The sequence below is a fragment of the Pipistrellus kuhlii genome, unplaced genomic scaffold (genome assembly GCF_014108245.1).
Source record: "Pipistrellus kuhlii isolate mPipKuh1 unplaced genomic scaffold, mPipKuh1.p scaffold_m20_p_12, whole genome shotgun sequence".
In the NCBI taxonomy this organism is placed as follows: domain Eukaryota; kingdom Metazoa; phylum Chordata; class Mammalia; order Chiroptera; family Vespertilionidae; genus Pipistrellus; species Pipistrellus kuhlii.
Genome location: NW_023425427.1, coordinates 46,431,703 through 46,446,393, shown reverse-complemented (window position 1 = coordinate 46,446,393; position 14,691 = coordinate 46,431,703). Strand labels below are relative to the sequence as shown.

General features: G+C 43.1%; 1 protein-coding gene across 10 annotated transcripts in view; it reads left to right on the top strand.

The window, feature by feature from the left end:
- Positions 1-13,112, top strand: part of SLC24A2 (solute carrier family 24 member 2) — a 224,575-nt gene extending 211,463 nt beyond the window's left edge. For all 10 annotated transcript variants that reach the window (XM_036434161.2, XM_036434171.2, XM_036434166.2 and 7 more), the window contains 2 exons: positions 3,796-3,962; positions 8,168-13,112. In XM_036434161.2, coding sequence (XP_036290054.1) covers positions 3,796-3,962; positions 8,168-8,417 — 417 coding nt within the window. In that variant the 3' untranslated portion in view covers positions 8,418-13,112. The remainder of the gene's footprint in view (positions 1-3,795; positions 3,963-8,167) is intronic.
- The last annotated feature ends 1,579 nt before the right edge of the window (positions 13,113-14,691 follow it).

Below are 14,691 nucleotides of genomic sequence, written 5' to 3'. Positions count from 1 at the left end.
TAGTAGGTAGAGTTTCTTCTTAGGAATGAAAAGGAATTATGTCCTGAGCAGTGGTTAGAGCAATGGCCCACACAGAGAAGGATCTCAGGTTCAAGTCATCATCAAGGGCACGTACCTATGTTGCAGGTTATATCCCTGGCCCTGAAGGGGGCATGTGCAGGAGGCAATCAATCTCTCACATCTGTTTCTCTGCGCCCCCTTCCCCCCGCTTCGCTCGCTCCTTCCCTGCCTTCCTCTCTCCTCCCTCTCCCCTTTTCTCGCCCCCTCCCTTCCATTTTCTCTAAAAATCAATGGAAAAAAATATCCTCAGGTGAGGATTTTTTTTAAAAAGGAATTTAAAGAATCACTAACAGCACTTACTGAAAACATAGGCTGATATACCCAAAATTATTCCTACAATCTATTTTATATTATTACTATCGTAGTTATTTTAATGACATATGACTTCAGATAATTCTTCTCAAAATCACTGGTCCCCTGAAGAAGTTCTTTTTGCCCCAAAGTCATTATTTTTCATATTCATTGAGAGACACTTGCTACCAATACCTGGCAAAAAATTACTGCAGAGGTGGGCTGCTTCTCAGCCTTCAGATTTCCAGGCTAACAGTATGGCTTTTCCTAATACTCATTTTTATTCTTTCATGCACTGATAATGAAAAAGTGGGGGTTTTCAATTGCTGGAATATGTTGTTTTATAGCTACTTCTCTTTGCCATCCCAGAAAACATTATTGTCCACGCTTTCACCATTTTCTTTTCAATGCTCATCTTTACTCCACAATCTTCTTTTCTTTTCATTCTCTTGTAGAAAAACACAAACAAACTGCCTGGAACAATAATAATTACAGAAAGGCCCAGAAATATAAAGAGAAGCCTTGCTTTCCAATAATAGATGAGAAGTCTCTCTTTCTTCCCTCCCATAGAAATGTGTTTCTCTTTCAAAACATCCACACAGCTGATCACAATAGCAGACTCTGTTCTGAGAAGTGTAGCTCTAATTCTACTGTTTGTACTTTGAACTCTAAAAGCTATAAAAAAGAGCAAGAACAATACTTAGTGCTCAACTGTATTGGTACCCACAGTTTTACCAATAATAAATTTAATTAAGTAATTAATTAAGTATGCATTCTATTTGATATACTTATTTGACTACCATTTGACCAAAAGGAGTGCCCTTCACATAAAATGCTTTCTGCATATTTCCCTTTGTATTTGTTCTTTTTATATAGTTTTTGCGTCGTGTATCTTTTTCTTAGTAGGTTTCATGGGTGATGAAAATCTGTGGTTAAAATCTATACAGCATCTCCTATGAAAAGTTCATTCTAAAAGTCAACAAGGACCCTATGTCTCCTTTTGCCAATATGACATCCTTGTAAATCCTTCTTACACCAAGGCAGGGAACTGCATCACAGAATATTAGGAACAGCACGGGCTTTGGATTCTGAGTGCTTCTATCATTTGCTTTTATTAAAAATCAAGGAAATTCACACCTACACACACACCCCAAGAGGATCCTGGTGTCCTTTTTAGCTCTATCTTTCTCTGATGTTCCCCAAAATGAGCTGGATGCAGTCCCATCCATGCACCCAGCACCTTGCTTCTGGGTAGCCAGAAGTTCCTTCAGTGAAATTCACTCAAAACAAGCTTACTAGTAAGTAGAAATTCTCCTTCAGTGAAAGTGTTGCTAGAGCCACACAGATTCACCTGCATGCATGGAGCTCCCTGTCCAATGGAGCCGGGAATCCATGCACCGTGAGGACAGGACAGGCTAGTGCGACTCACCGTTCTCTGGAGCAGGCAGGACCAGCAAAATAAAATAATTCCCAACTGTGCTTTTAAGCTAGTGAGAACTAACCCAACACTTATAAATCAAAAGAGGGATTTAGAAATGTGTCTATTCTATTCCCTGAAAACCTTTAAACTTACATCCCTTTCAGTTTTTTTCAAAACTTATGGACATCATCAGGGAGGCTGCTGGAAACCTTGTTGAAAGCATTATCTGAGAGGTTTTCAGTTTACCAACTTCAGAAAATATATAGTTTTTTAAAGTTCCCAAAATACAAACAAGTTGCTCAAGAGAATGGAGGAGCTTCCACGTGAGCCTAGACCAAGCATGTCAAACTCAAAGGCTAACACAGGCCAAATAAACAAGGTATAAGTTTATGTGGGCCACAAAAAACCAAAAGCTTCAATTTTCATAGAAACATGGGTTTATTTCTATAGAGATATGCTGAATACAAAGGGCTGAAATAAATAAGTTAACATAAAATAATAGAACATTTTAATAAAAATTAATTTTTTGAACATTAACTACCAGACACTGAGCAACTGCACAAATTAATAAGCGTAACGCAAATAAACCTATTTTTCTTATTCTCCAAAAGTGAAATATTTCCTGTTGTGCACACCAAACAATTCTGTACAAGAGTAATGACTGGCAATCGGCTGCTAAAATATTTGCTGGTAGTATTAGTGGAGAGAAATGATGCGCCTTCACATAAGTCACTTAAGGGAAATGAATGCAGCATAATTATAGTAATCAGTCATTAGAAATGTTGTAGTTTGTTATTAATAATTATGTATAACAGGATATTATAAAAATTAATTTACAGACTTTTTATCAAAAAGTTTCTTGCATATCATTATATTGGCTAGGCCAAAAAAAATAATCATTGCGGGCCGCATGCGGCCCACAAGCCTCGAGTTTGACATGCTTGGGCTAGAACGATGCATGATCAAACTCATCAGTCTGTAAAAGTCAAGAGCAAAAGAAAATATAATTGTTCCCCTGGCCTTCCAATAATGTGTACCATTGACTTTTCCACAAATTGCCACTTAGTCCTCACAACCACCTTGAAGCACCACTTGATAGATAAGAAAGGGAGGATCCAACACATGGCACAATGCATTCACTGAGCAATAGGTCAGGTGCCTAATGAGTGCCACGGCCAGCCCTTGGACCAGGTCCTCTAATTCCCTAAAGGACAGTTTCTTCCTTGCTGCCTTGCTGATTTACAGTTCTGTATTATCAAAGCAAAATCAGCCTGAATCAAGTTTCCTGTGAAATGGTAGTTTTAAGTGTTTAGGAGGAGGTTATGGACACGAGGATCTTTTCAGGAAGCATGGGGATGCTAGGTGTAACTCTAACCTTCAATGGTAAATCCAAGGACATCTGCCACAGAATTTGGTGCCATTGCTAGGCACTGACCAGTTTTTTTTGTTTGTTTGTTTGTTTTTGGTTTTGGTTTTTTTTTGTTGTTGTTGTGTGTGTGTGTGTGTGTGTGTGTTTGTGTGTGTTTAATTTTCTGCTTTCTAATTTTCTGCTTCCTCTGCCCAGTCTTAGCAAACACCATACAGAGGCTGCCCTGTGTAGCCTTTTTTGAGATTATAAACCTTAGGTGAACATTCCCAATCTCTTGGGTCTGAATGTCATTAATGTGTAAACTCTATGGCAATGATTGTAGCTTATTCCTCTTTTTCATTTCAGTGCTCAGCATAACCCAGAGAAGGAACTCATTAAAAGGGTGTTACATTCCAAAGGACTTGTATGCATGCATATTAGCATAACCGCTGGACACAGACACTGGGGCAGTGAGGGCTTGCCTGGGATGAGAACGGCGGGAGGGAGGAATCAATTGGGGTAAAAGAAGACACATGTAAAACTTTAGAAATAACTAATTAATTAACTAATTAATTAATTAATTAATTAAAATAAAAAGATGTTGCATTGAAATGTTTGTGGTATGAATGGTTTTGTGACTACAAACTCTCACGTTTGTCCCTGTCATCACTTTTAGGTTGGAGAGACAATTGGCATTAGTGAGGAGATTATGGGTCTGACCATCTTGGCTGCTGGGACCTCCATCCCTGACCTTATCACCAGTGTCATAGTGGCCCGGAAGGGGCTTGGGGACATGGCTGTATCCAGCTCTGTCGGAAGCAACATTTTTGACATCACCGTAGGGTAAGTAGAGACAGCTCCATAAAGATGCACATCAGCTTCATTGCTGTCTTGGAAGCTGTGAAGACATAGCCAGACCAAGATATCTGAGCCCAATACTAACCAATGTCCTTAGGAAGTAAAGACTGGGAGTACCATTCGGTGTCACCAATTCCATTTTTCACTTTCAGAAAACTTAATGAAGAACAAGTTATCCCTAGACAGGCAAAAACACATACCTGTATACGGAGTGAATGTTGTAGGAAGTATGTTAGGAGAATTTCACTTCTGTGATTACATCATGTACATCAGTCTGCCTGCTAAACTGAAATCCCTGAGAGCAAGAACTCACCAAAGCCTAATACATGTTATGATTGTTCAATAGTCAGGCTTAACTGAGATAATCTAGTAGTTTCACTATATGTTTTTTCATATTCTAATTCTAAATAAATCCCTACCAACCTCAAGTGAAATTTGGATTGTAAAGCAGATTGGAACAAACATAGACCCGGCAAAAATATCTCAGCTTCTTCCTGGGAAAGGGCTAGCAGGTTCACATTATCGTTTGGTTATCTGTGCTGGTGAAGATGTGCTAGGTGTTTTGAAAGTTGGAAGATGAGATCTGTTCTTACAGTTAAGCAGACTGGAATTCTCAATGTGAATAAGCTCTAAAGTGGCTTATACTGGGGAAGGGTGCTGTTTCATTATCAGTCAAAAAGTAAAGTTAGTCTGATATATAACCTTCAATGGCAGCCTCCTGTATTCCCAGGAGAACTGGGCTCTGGACACTTGAATTTGGAAACTCACTAAAATTGGTCTGCTCTCTTGTTGAACATTTTGGATATTATTTCTCTTATATCTCTACTTTACCTAATATATATGATAGTAATTTTTCATTCAGTGTCTACAATATGCATTGTACATGCATTTTTACCCATTTAAACCTCACAGAGATTCATAAGGTATTTTATCATCCTCGTTTTTCAGATAAGGAAACGGAAGGGTGCAGAGTTCATAGGAAAAGAGGTAGCTGAGATTTGAAGCATCTGTGCTTTCACGTGGAGCACTATCTGTGCATAAAAGCCTGCTTTGAGCTCTACTCTCTAAACCAGCTTCAAGTTCCAAAGGTGCCCTCTCCTGCCATTCTTCCTTTCTGGACTGGCCCCTGTCACTCAGCCCTCCCTGCCTGGAAAACTCCAACTGATCCTTCCAATGTCAACTAAAATGAGGACTTCTCTGATTCTCTTGGGCCTGTACTGTTGTCACGGTCATGTACATCAGTCTGCCTGCTAAACTGAAATCCCTGAGAGCAAGAACTCACCAAAGCCTAATACACTGCCTAATGCTTAGTAGTGGCTGACAAATGTTGGAAGGAAGAAAGGAAGGAAGGAAGGAAGGAAGGAAGGAAGGAAGGAAGGAAGGAAGGAAGGAAGGAAGGAAGGAAGGAAGGAAGGAAAGGCAGATGCCTTGAAATGTGTATGTTTCAAAGGAATAGTATCCCTAATATAAATAATATTTCTCAGTTCCGCTGCCTACACTAGAGTAGTTTTCTTGGCCAGTCTCTTGTAAAATGGAAAACAAAATGATCAAAAGTATAAAAAAGAATATCCTAAAAACGGGGAAATTACAAGTGATCTAAGTCATATTTTTCATGTTTTTTAAAAATAAATATTCTAGGAAATTGCAAAATGTTTGTGATCATAGTTCTTAAATTGTATATTAAGTAACAACTGAAAGTTGAAAGAAAAATGACCCCTAATCCTACTACCCAAGAACAACATTAACTTTTGTGTGTTTTCTTCCAAATATTTCACAGTTTCCTTAGGGAATATTGAGTTTTATCTTCTTAGAGGGCTTTCCTTTTTCCATTTTAAAGGCATTTTTGCCTGGCATGGGGTAGGCATCTATTAGCAAATTAGTAAGACAACTATTTTTCTAAGCTTCTTCCTATCTCTCATAATTAACATTTTATGTCTTTAAAATATCTCATGCTGTTGCTTTTCAGTTTAACTATTATCCTTTAGTAAGTTCTTTCTATATTTTCTAATTTCCTGCTATTTTTAGTGTTTCTATGAACAGTTTTATGCAGAAAAAAAACTCCTCTTTTAATCATTTTAAATAGGATAAATTCTTTCAAGAAATATTGATGAGTTTAAATATTATGAGCCTCTTAATGGCTATTGATGTATATTTTTCCAAAAGTTTTTCAGAAGAGTTTATACCAATTTACAAAGATTTGGCAATATATTGAGTGTAAAAGTTCATAGTCTTACCTTCATTTTCTTTTTACTTAAGATTATTATATATTCATGGAAAAGGACTTAGACAATACATATAAAGCATAAATACAAATCATTGATAATTCATCACTACTTAATAAATTCCCTATTATTAGAGATTAAGATATACCCAATTTTTCACTACTAAAAATAACACAAATTATCACTTTTTTGGATAAAGTTATATCTGTATTTTGAATTATTCACTATGCTCCATCCCTGATAATAGAACTGATATGTCAAAGGTATGAAAAATGTCATTTTTCCAAAAGGGTTTTTGCCTCCGTATTTGTGGTGCCACTAACCAACTCTTTACCAGAACTACTCTGAATGAGTGTGTGTGTGGCTTAACAAGTTATGGGAAGTGTGTAAACAGAATTGCTCGGGGGAAGTTCCAGGAGAGGTTTTTTATCTTCAACACCAGCACTCCCCGCCCCTTTGCTGACTTCCCATTGCTGACCGCAGGGTGCTAGGGTGCCCCCTCCTGCCAAGAGCTGGGATTGCACCCATTCCCTGCAGTGGCCATGTGGAACACTCCCCTCCTGACATCTCCGCTGAAGTAAGCGCCTCCCAGTCAGGTTCTTGTGAGCAAATTGCCTGTAAATGATCACCATGAGGCAGTTATCAGTCACTCCAGCCTGGCCCAGGTTAACACATGCTCCTGGATGGGGGCTCGTGGGCGCCAGGCGCTGGGAGTTCAAAAATACGTACGTATGGGCTCTACCTTCACATGCACTTTGTCCAACAGAGACAGGGGTATAAAGTCACTGTCCCCTTTGCTCATTGTTTCCCTCAAGCCCCGAGCTTTTCCTCTGGAGAGCGTTGTGTTTGGAAAGGGTGCCTCCTCTTCCATACAGCTGAGGCCAGGCCGAAAGGGAATCTCCCTTCGCCCTAGGCCGTGCAGAGGGCTAAGCCCTGTAGCAGGGCTCCGTTTCCCCAGAGTCCGCCGTTTGCAGCCATGTCCCTTCCAGGGGGCCCTAGCCCACTCTCACGGTTCGCCTGGCAGCTAGCTCCTCTGCTGTCTTCAGAGTCGCCATTCTGGTTAGGAAACAAAGGATGTTGTCATATTTTAAGTCAAATACAAAGGGAGAGAACAGGTATAAAAATCCATAATAAATTTTTTTTAAATCACATCACGAATGTAAGATACTGTCTTCCCCAGATCTCTCAGAAAGGTCGTTTTCAGTGAAAGGGATATCCCGTCTTTTCCAACATAAACTTTAGGCAGCTACGTGTCATCGGCCCCACCATCAGCATGTATTTTCACTAGCTTTTCAGGTTGTTAACTAAGCTGTTGCCATTTCTCTCCATTTAAAAATAATAACTTTTTCATTTTCACTGCCGATTTCCATACCTTTTATCCATTTGTCTTCACCTCCTCTCACCCAAATGGTCCAGGTCTGAGAGGGACATTTTCATCTCAACTAAGGATGGTTGTTTCAAAACCAGTTCGGAAATCACCTGCCGCAGCCATGTCTTTGATGGGATCCAACTGGAGAACACATTCTTTTTTTATTTTATTTTATTTTTTACAGAGAGGAAGGGAGAGGGGTAGAGAGTTAGAAACATTGATAAGAGAGAAACATCGATCAGCTGCCTCCTGCACAACCCCTACTGGGGATGTGGCCGCAACCAAGGTACATGCCCTTCACCAGAATCGAACTTGGGAACTTTCAGTCTGCAGGCTGACGCTCTATCCACTGAGCCAAACCAGTTTCAGCTGGAGAACACATTCTCTCCCTGCTCCCTCATTCAGAGGGGAAATAGATAATGGTTCTTAAAACTCGCCCGACTTCCTTTGTGACTACCAGGCCAGCCCTGCCCAAGTCACAGTGAGCCTAGCAAGACTCCTTTCCCATTATAGATTCCAAGAAGCTAAGGTTGCCTCACCTGCCCCCTTCACCCTGTCTGCTTGCCCCCTGCCAATCCTGTCCTCTCGCCCCCCCGCAGGCTTCCACTGCCCTGGCTGCTATTCACCATGATCCACAGGTTCCAGCCCGTGGCCGTGAGCAGCAATGGCCTCTTCTGTGCCATCGTCCTGCTCTTCATCATGCTGCTCTTCGTCATCCTCTCCATTGCCCTCTGCAAGTGGCGCATGAACAAAGTGCTGGGCTTCATCATGTTCGGCCTCTACTTCGTGTTCCTCGTGCTCAGCGTGCTCCTCGAAGACCGGATCCTCGAGTGCCCGATCTCCGTCTAGAGGGAAAGCCATCTCTTGAACCAACAGCAGCCCAGGTGGGCCCTCCCCCCGCTCTGGGTTCTAGACTCCCTGGTCTCTGGAGAAGAGGCAGCGGGCACCCAGCCCGGGCGTGTGGCGTGGCCCTCCTTGGTGGACGTGAGGAGGAGCTGCCCGCCTCACAGACTGCTGCCACCCTTTGCCTGCGGAAACGGCTTCATGCGAGAGGCAGAGAGAACTGTCCATCCGGGGCTTCTCTGCACGCACTACTGACAGGTACTCCTCGCTGGTCGGAGGTACATTCTCTGTAACGATGCAGACAATGACAGAGCTGTGTATACACCTATAAGTTATTCAGAGTATACATAGATGCACATGAATACACGGCCTGTTCCTGTACCATACCTCTCCTTCCACACCTATAGAGTCATGCACACCTGTACACACGAACACAAAGACACACCATATATATAAAATTATATATGTATATGTATATGTATATGTATATATAAATACACATGCATCTTTTCAGGGATAGCTCTAATATATTTATAATATCTATTTGAAGAGGGGCACTGACCTTCTGTGTGAGCTTTACCTCTTAAGGGCAAGAGGTACACCAATGGAATCATTGCTGTGGCCTTCTGCCTACCTTGAACTCCCTGGGATCCTGCTGGGTAAGGTGGATGCTTCAGGGATGTAGGTCTTGGGGAAGAGGGCTGGGCGGGGAGGGTCTGTCGTGGCCCTGAGTTGAGCCCTCCAAACATTTCCACAAGCCAAACAGGGGAGACTCTCTGCCCACCCGCAGGGTTCCCCGGGACAGAAGGAGGTCAAACCCGGACGTAGTTGACAAAGGTTTGGGGGCAGAGGGACGCTAACCAGGGTTGTTGTTTTTGGTTTGTTTTAAATATATATATATATATACCTCCCCAGCATGCGAGTAGAAACTATGACTGCAAACCAAATTAGCACTCTTCTAGGACAGCGAGACTATATCAAATGAATCTCGGCTGTTTCCATGCATGTCCCATTGCCATCAAAGGAAGAGAGGCAAGCACAGATGCAGTTGTCACTTAGACACATTCTGATGCTAAGGGCTCTCCTGTAATCCAAATGCTGCCCAGAGAGCCTGGATGTGGTAGTACAATAAGAAATTCCATCCAGTAGAGGTGCACAGTGAGACTTGCCACCTAAAGGGAATGGAAAGCATGGTTCTTCAAAGCCTCTTCCAGTGTGGTCATAGAGGGCTTCAGTATCTGAAGAAATCATTGCTCCTTAGATAGAGCTCCGTGGACTCTGACCAAGACTGCTTGGGTGGAGGAAGCGCAGAGATGTGTGGGAAGGCATTTGCACACGGGGAATGTTTCTGAGTCCTCTGTGGAGTGGTGCCAAGACCAGGATTTAAAGCTCATGCACCATCCATGCTTCTCCTGCCATCGGGACCCACCTGGGACTCTCGCTAGCTTGCAGAGTACACAGAAGGCCGTACTCGACAGCTTCTTCACACTGGCCTCCAGCCAGCCCCGCCAAGGCGTTGATTTTTTTTTTTATTTTGCTCAGCGCTCATGGGATAATTCCATTCCACTCATGCAGTACCCCCAGATTCTGTTTGACACCATGTATGATTTCTCAGATCTATGTGAATAGAAAATAAAATCAGCAGGAAAATAATGGCCTACTAAATGGATGGAAAATACTCAGTCTTTCATTTCCCTGAGTTACCCTTTTCCTAAAATCGGTTGAAAAAGTCCATTGAGGGTGGCTCATTATTCCATACCCTTCCTACACCTAAGCTGGCACACACCTCCTGTGGGGGCTCTACCACTCATGTTCTCACCTCCAGGCTATTGTGCCATTGACACGGCTGTGATTTAGTTGTGAGCACAGACCTCCTAACATAGGGAGACAGGATGCAGACAGAACTCGCCGCTGAGAAAAAGAGGAAGTTCCAGATCAAGCTCAGTGTTCCTTCCGCAGAACCTCGGCTCCCTGCACAGAGCCTGGCAGTAACAGCCAGTGCCCTTCATTGCTCCTCACCCACATGCAGAAAGCACTTCTAACGGAGGCCCCCTGGGAAAAAGCCGGTACCGCCCATGAGGCGGGCTCTCAGGTCTCCCCAGCACTGCAGAGTCTGGCTTTCGGTTGTGTGAGATAAACCCGCATCTCATTCCGCAAGGGCAATATTTTGTTTTGAGGCAAGAATTTGTGCTGGTTCCTTAGAGTGAATGAGAATACATGAACTTTTAGTTAAAAACTCTGCTTGTCTTCCCTGTGCTTGGTGACTTGAAGGGGCACAGAGTTGGTTATTGCATGGATGTGTGTTATCGACTGGTCTGTTATTTGAAAGAAGGTTTGAATAGGTGACTCTGACTCCGCCACAGATAGACTGTAAACCGGAAAGGATGAGGGAGGTCCGGTGAAGCCCTGTTCTTCCTCCAGTACTTCCTGATGCTCCCCCAACCCCCCACCCTGCCTCCTCGCTTCTTCCTATTAGCTCCCTGATCACAGTAAAGACTCAGCAGCCAAGGAGCTCCTTTTCATAGGGACACATCTGTTCGTTCACGAAGATCTGTACTTGAGAAGACCCTCTCAAGGCCCAGGCCCCACCCCCATGACGCACACTGCAGGGTGGTATACAGGCTCCACCTCCGCGCCCCTGCGCGCCCCTCACTATGTGCCTGTGAGGTGAAGTGTTGGGCTGCGGTGAGTCCAGAGAGAAGCGTATGGGATGCAGCAGATCTTTAAAAGCATCGAGGTCATTCCCATAAGGAAGTGTCTCTCCTCAGTAGGTCACCTCTACTGCCTCTTCTGCATGCCTGTGTATATACATATATAAATACATATTTGAGAGCAGATCTATATGTATATACACAACACTACCACTTACATCCTCACCCTCTGACCAATCACATTCAGGATTCAAAAGCAGGGAGCACAAGTTTGCCAAAGTGAAGGAAAGAGAGTCCTGCTCGCCCACAGCTCAAGGAAACATTTCCTCCTGACCTCCCAAGGTTTGTTCTGTGTACACACACATCTCGACATACACTCATGTTCCCAACCCATGTATTTCCCCACCCCGAGAGTATAGATTCACAGCCTATCAGTCATGTCCCTAGTGCTGATGGAGAGACAAAAATACACAACAGAAAAGTACAAGGGGGGAAATAATTTGGACTGCAGATACTACAGCAGGGTATATAAAATAATATCAAAAATTCAAGAGCCAACTTTGTACTGCTCAATCTAAAATAAAGGAGCTGCACCACATGGTGCCATTTACCCACAGTGAAGGGCACGGGTCTTACTGTCACCTCCCCCCCGCCCTAGGCAGCCTCAGAACAGGAGAGCAACTTGGCTCACACTGAGAATGCCCAAACAGAACCTTCTAGATTGAGCCTGGGAATTGCCACGCTGAGTCTGACAAGCTCCTGAAGAACTGAAGCTGGGGGTTAGACAGTGTTCCGCTCGGGCCGTGGGCTGAGCCGAGCCATGACAGATCCAGAAAGCACAGCCCTGTGCAGGGAAGAGTGGGGGGGTCGCTTATCAGTTTGGCGGATGTGGAAGAATAGCCTAAAGCCTTTTCAGGCAATTTTAAAAAGAGGCAGGGACTGTTTCATATTCAGGGGAAATGCTTTGTAAGGCTTTTAACGAGTGTCACCTGACAAGGGCCATTATTATTTACTTTCTAAGGAAGACGCAAATCAGGTGGTTTTAGAGCCTTTTCAGCAAAACACAGCTGCCTCGCTGATGAGACATTTGTAATATTAAAGAACATCAATCCCTGGGCAGGGAGAGAGTTGGCACACTCCCCACCATTGCTCACCGCTCTTAAACCGACTCCTCTGTAAAGGGAGATAGGAGGTGAGCTCTGACAGAAAGCTGACCAAGGGAATGACAGCAGACAGAGCTGCTGGCCAGGCAGAAAGATGGAGGAGATGGAAATTCTCTTAAGTGCTTCGCTGAAATGATTGGCTTGGGATATCTGACATGGGTCCTATGACCTATCTGCATACAAGCATTTCAAAAAACTCCAGTAAGCTTTATTCTTTACATCTACCAACACACGCACACACACACACACACACACACACACACACACACGAGATTAGGAGGATGCCATACTTCCTTGCACCAAACAGACTGCTACTCCATTAATTAAGTGGCTGTATTATAAGCGGCAGTCCTGCTCTAAAAGAAATAAAGGGAAGATATCCTCAGGATGATTTCTAGAGAAGTCAGCTATCTCGTGAACCTCATTATAGGAGCTAATGCTCATCCTTGCTAAGCCAGATCTCACATAACCATTGGATTAATATTTTTAAAGACATCCCCTCAACTCTTAGAGTTTCCCCAGCAATACCATCTTCAATTAGGGCTTATCATTAAGAGGGAGTCAATGGGGGAAGAAGAGAAGAATAAAAAAAGGAGAAATCAACTTATTTTTACTGGGTTTCCAAGAAAGTAGGTGTCACATTGATATATACTCCCAGGTAGTTTAAAATAATTACAACATTCAGGCTTTTTTAAACCACTTACAAGAGTCCCAGATTTAAAATCTTTCCCTTCTCAAGGAGGCCTTGGGGAAGGTAGGTAATACACCCCTGGTTCGCTGTCTCTTTAACTTTAGCTTCTTGCCTCTGGATCTTTGTGTTTCTCTTTTAATCTCACTTCTTCATATTCTCTGAAATGTATACAAGAAAAGCAATAAAGGGCACTCACTTTCTTATCATTACATCATCACAATGTTTGTTTCACTTCACTGGGCTGTGGCGGAGGGAGAATGTAGGCATCTGTGGGAGTCACAGACACACTCATGTTTGCTATGGAAGTAACACGCGCTTTCCACCGAGACCCTGCCCACACACACACAATGTGTGCACTGTCATTTCACACCCCTTCCACGCACAGGGCATCAGTCATGCTCAGAACCACCTGAATGTCACAGTAGTCTTTACTCTTCCTAGCAACAATTGTCTTTCAAAAGAGAGAGAAAGTGCTACGCAGGACAAACCAATCCCCCAGTTAGTCAGGTTTTTTTAGAGACAAAAATGACCCTGTAGTTATGACTGGTTAAACAACTGTGTTCGAATGTGTGAGAGACTGTGCAACATCAGATGATCTAAACCAAAACACTCCCACCAATGACTGATGGACAGACTGGAAAACAGATAAATACCCAAGTTTGGAAAAGGGTCATGGGATTTGCATGGAGTTTGCTAAAGGCTTTTTTGTTCAAAGAGTTTGTCCTACTTATTACCTTAATCTAAAGGACCCCCTCTTGTGGGAAAGGGGTCCCAGCACAGACGTGTAACCCAGTTCCATCAGCTACTAACTTTAACAGCCATCGGCATCAGAAAAGTTTCCTTCCAGGGGAAACCTTGCCCTTCAAATCGATGGCTTCACCTTTGAATGGCAGGCACTCTTTCTACTTACCCTTGACACAGTTAGGTGTCATCACTCTGAAACCCTTTTATTTTCATCAAAACTATCTTTAGATTAGTTTTTTTTTTTTTGCATCATTTTCTCTAACCTTCTTCATAGTTTTTACATCCTTGATATTGCTCTTAAATTATAGAACCTTATGACTAATTATGACGCAACATGATGTCTGACCATGCCTGAATTACAGCCTTGAACCTAACCTTCCGCTCCTTCTTTACCCACCCATCTGTGGCCCTTACCTTTAAGGAAATCATACTTCATTACTCACTCCCATTCATCTTGGTTCCCCATGACTTTTGTATCTTCCTCTATTTCTCAGTTTGCCCAATGCATTTGAATAGGTGTCTTACCTACCATGAGCCACTCTCCACTTGGCCTTATGAAACTTCCATCTGTTTATCCTAACCCCATGTCCAGTTTTCAAGTCCAGGTTGGACCCAGTGCTTAGTCCCCTTCAAAGTTCCCACCACCAACATCCCCAGTTTACTTGCATTTGGCCAGTTGAATGAGCATTTCTCTATCTCCTGGATGTGAACATTCAAAAACATAGCAATTTAGGCTTCACATACCGTAACTGACTACTACTTTTGGGGGGGGGGGGGAGACACGGAATCCCTCCTTATTGCTACCAAACTGTGAACAGAAAATCGCAAGACAGTAGACTCACAGAAATGCCCTGAGCACACCCACAGGCATTCATCCTCCCTCGAAAAGTGTGAACACAGGGTACAGCATTATCTCGAGGCTCTGGGAAGGTCAAGTTCCTGAGCTTCGTTTTAAGGTTATAATCCCACACTCACAGGGAACTCAGAATGGGGGAGGCACCACTGGAGATCATTCCGAAACTCTGGACCTG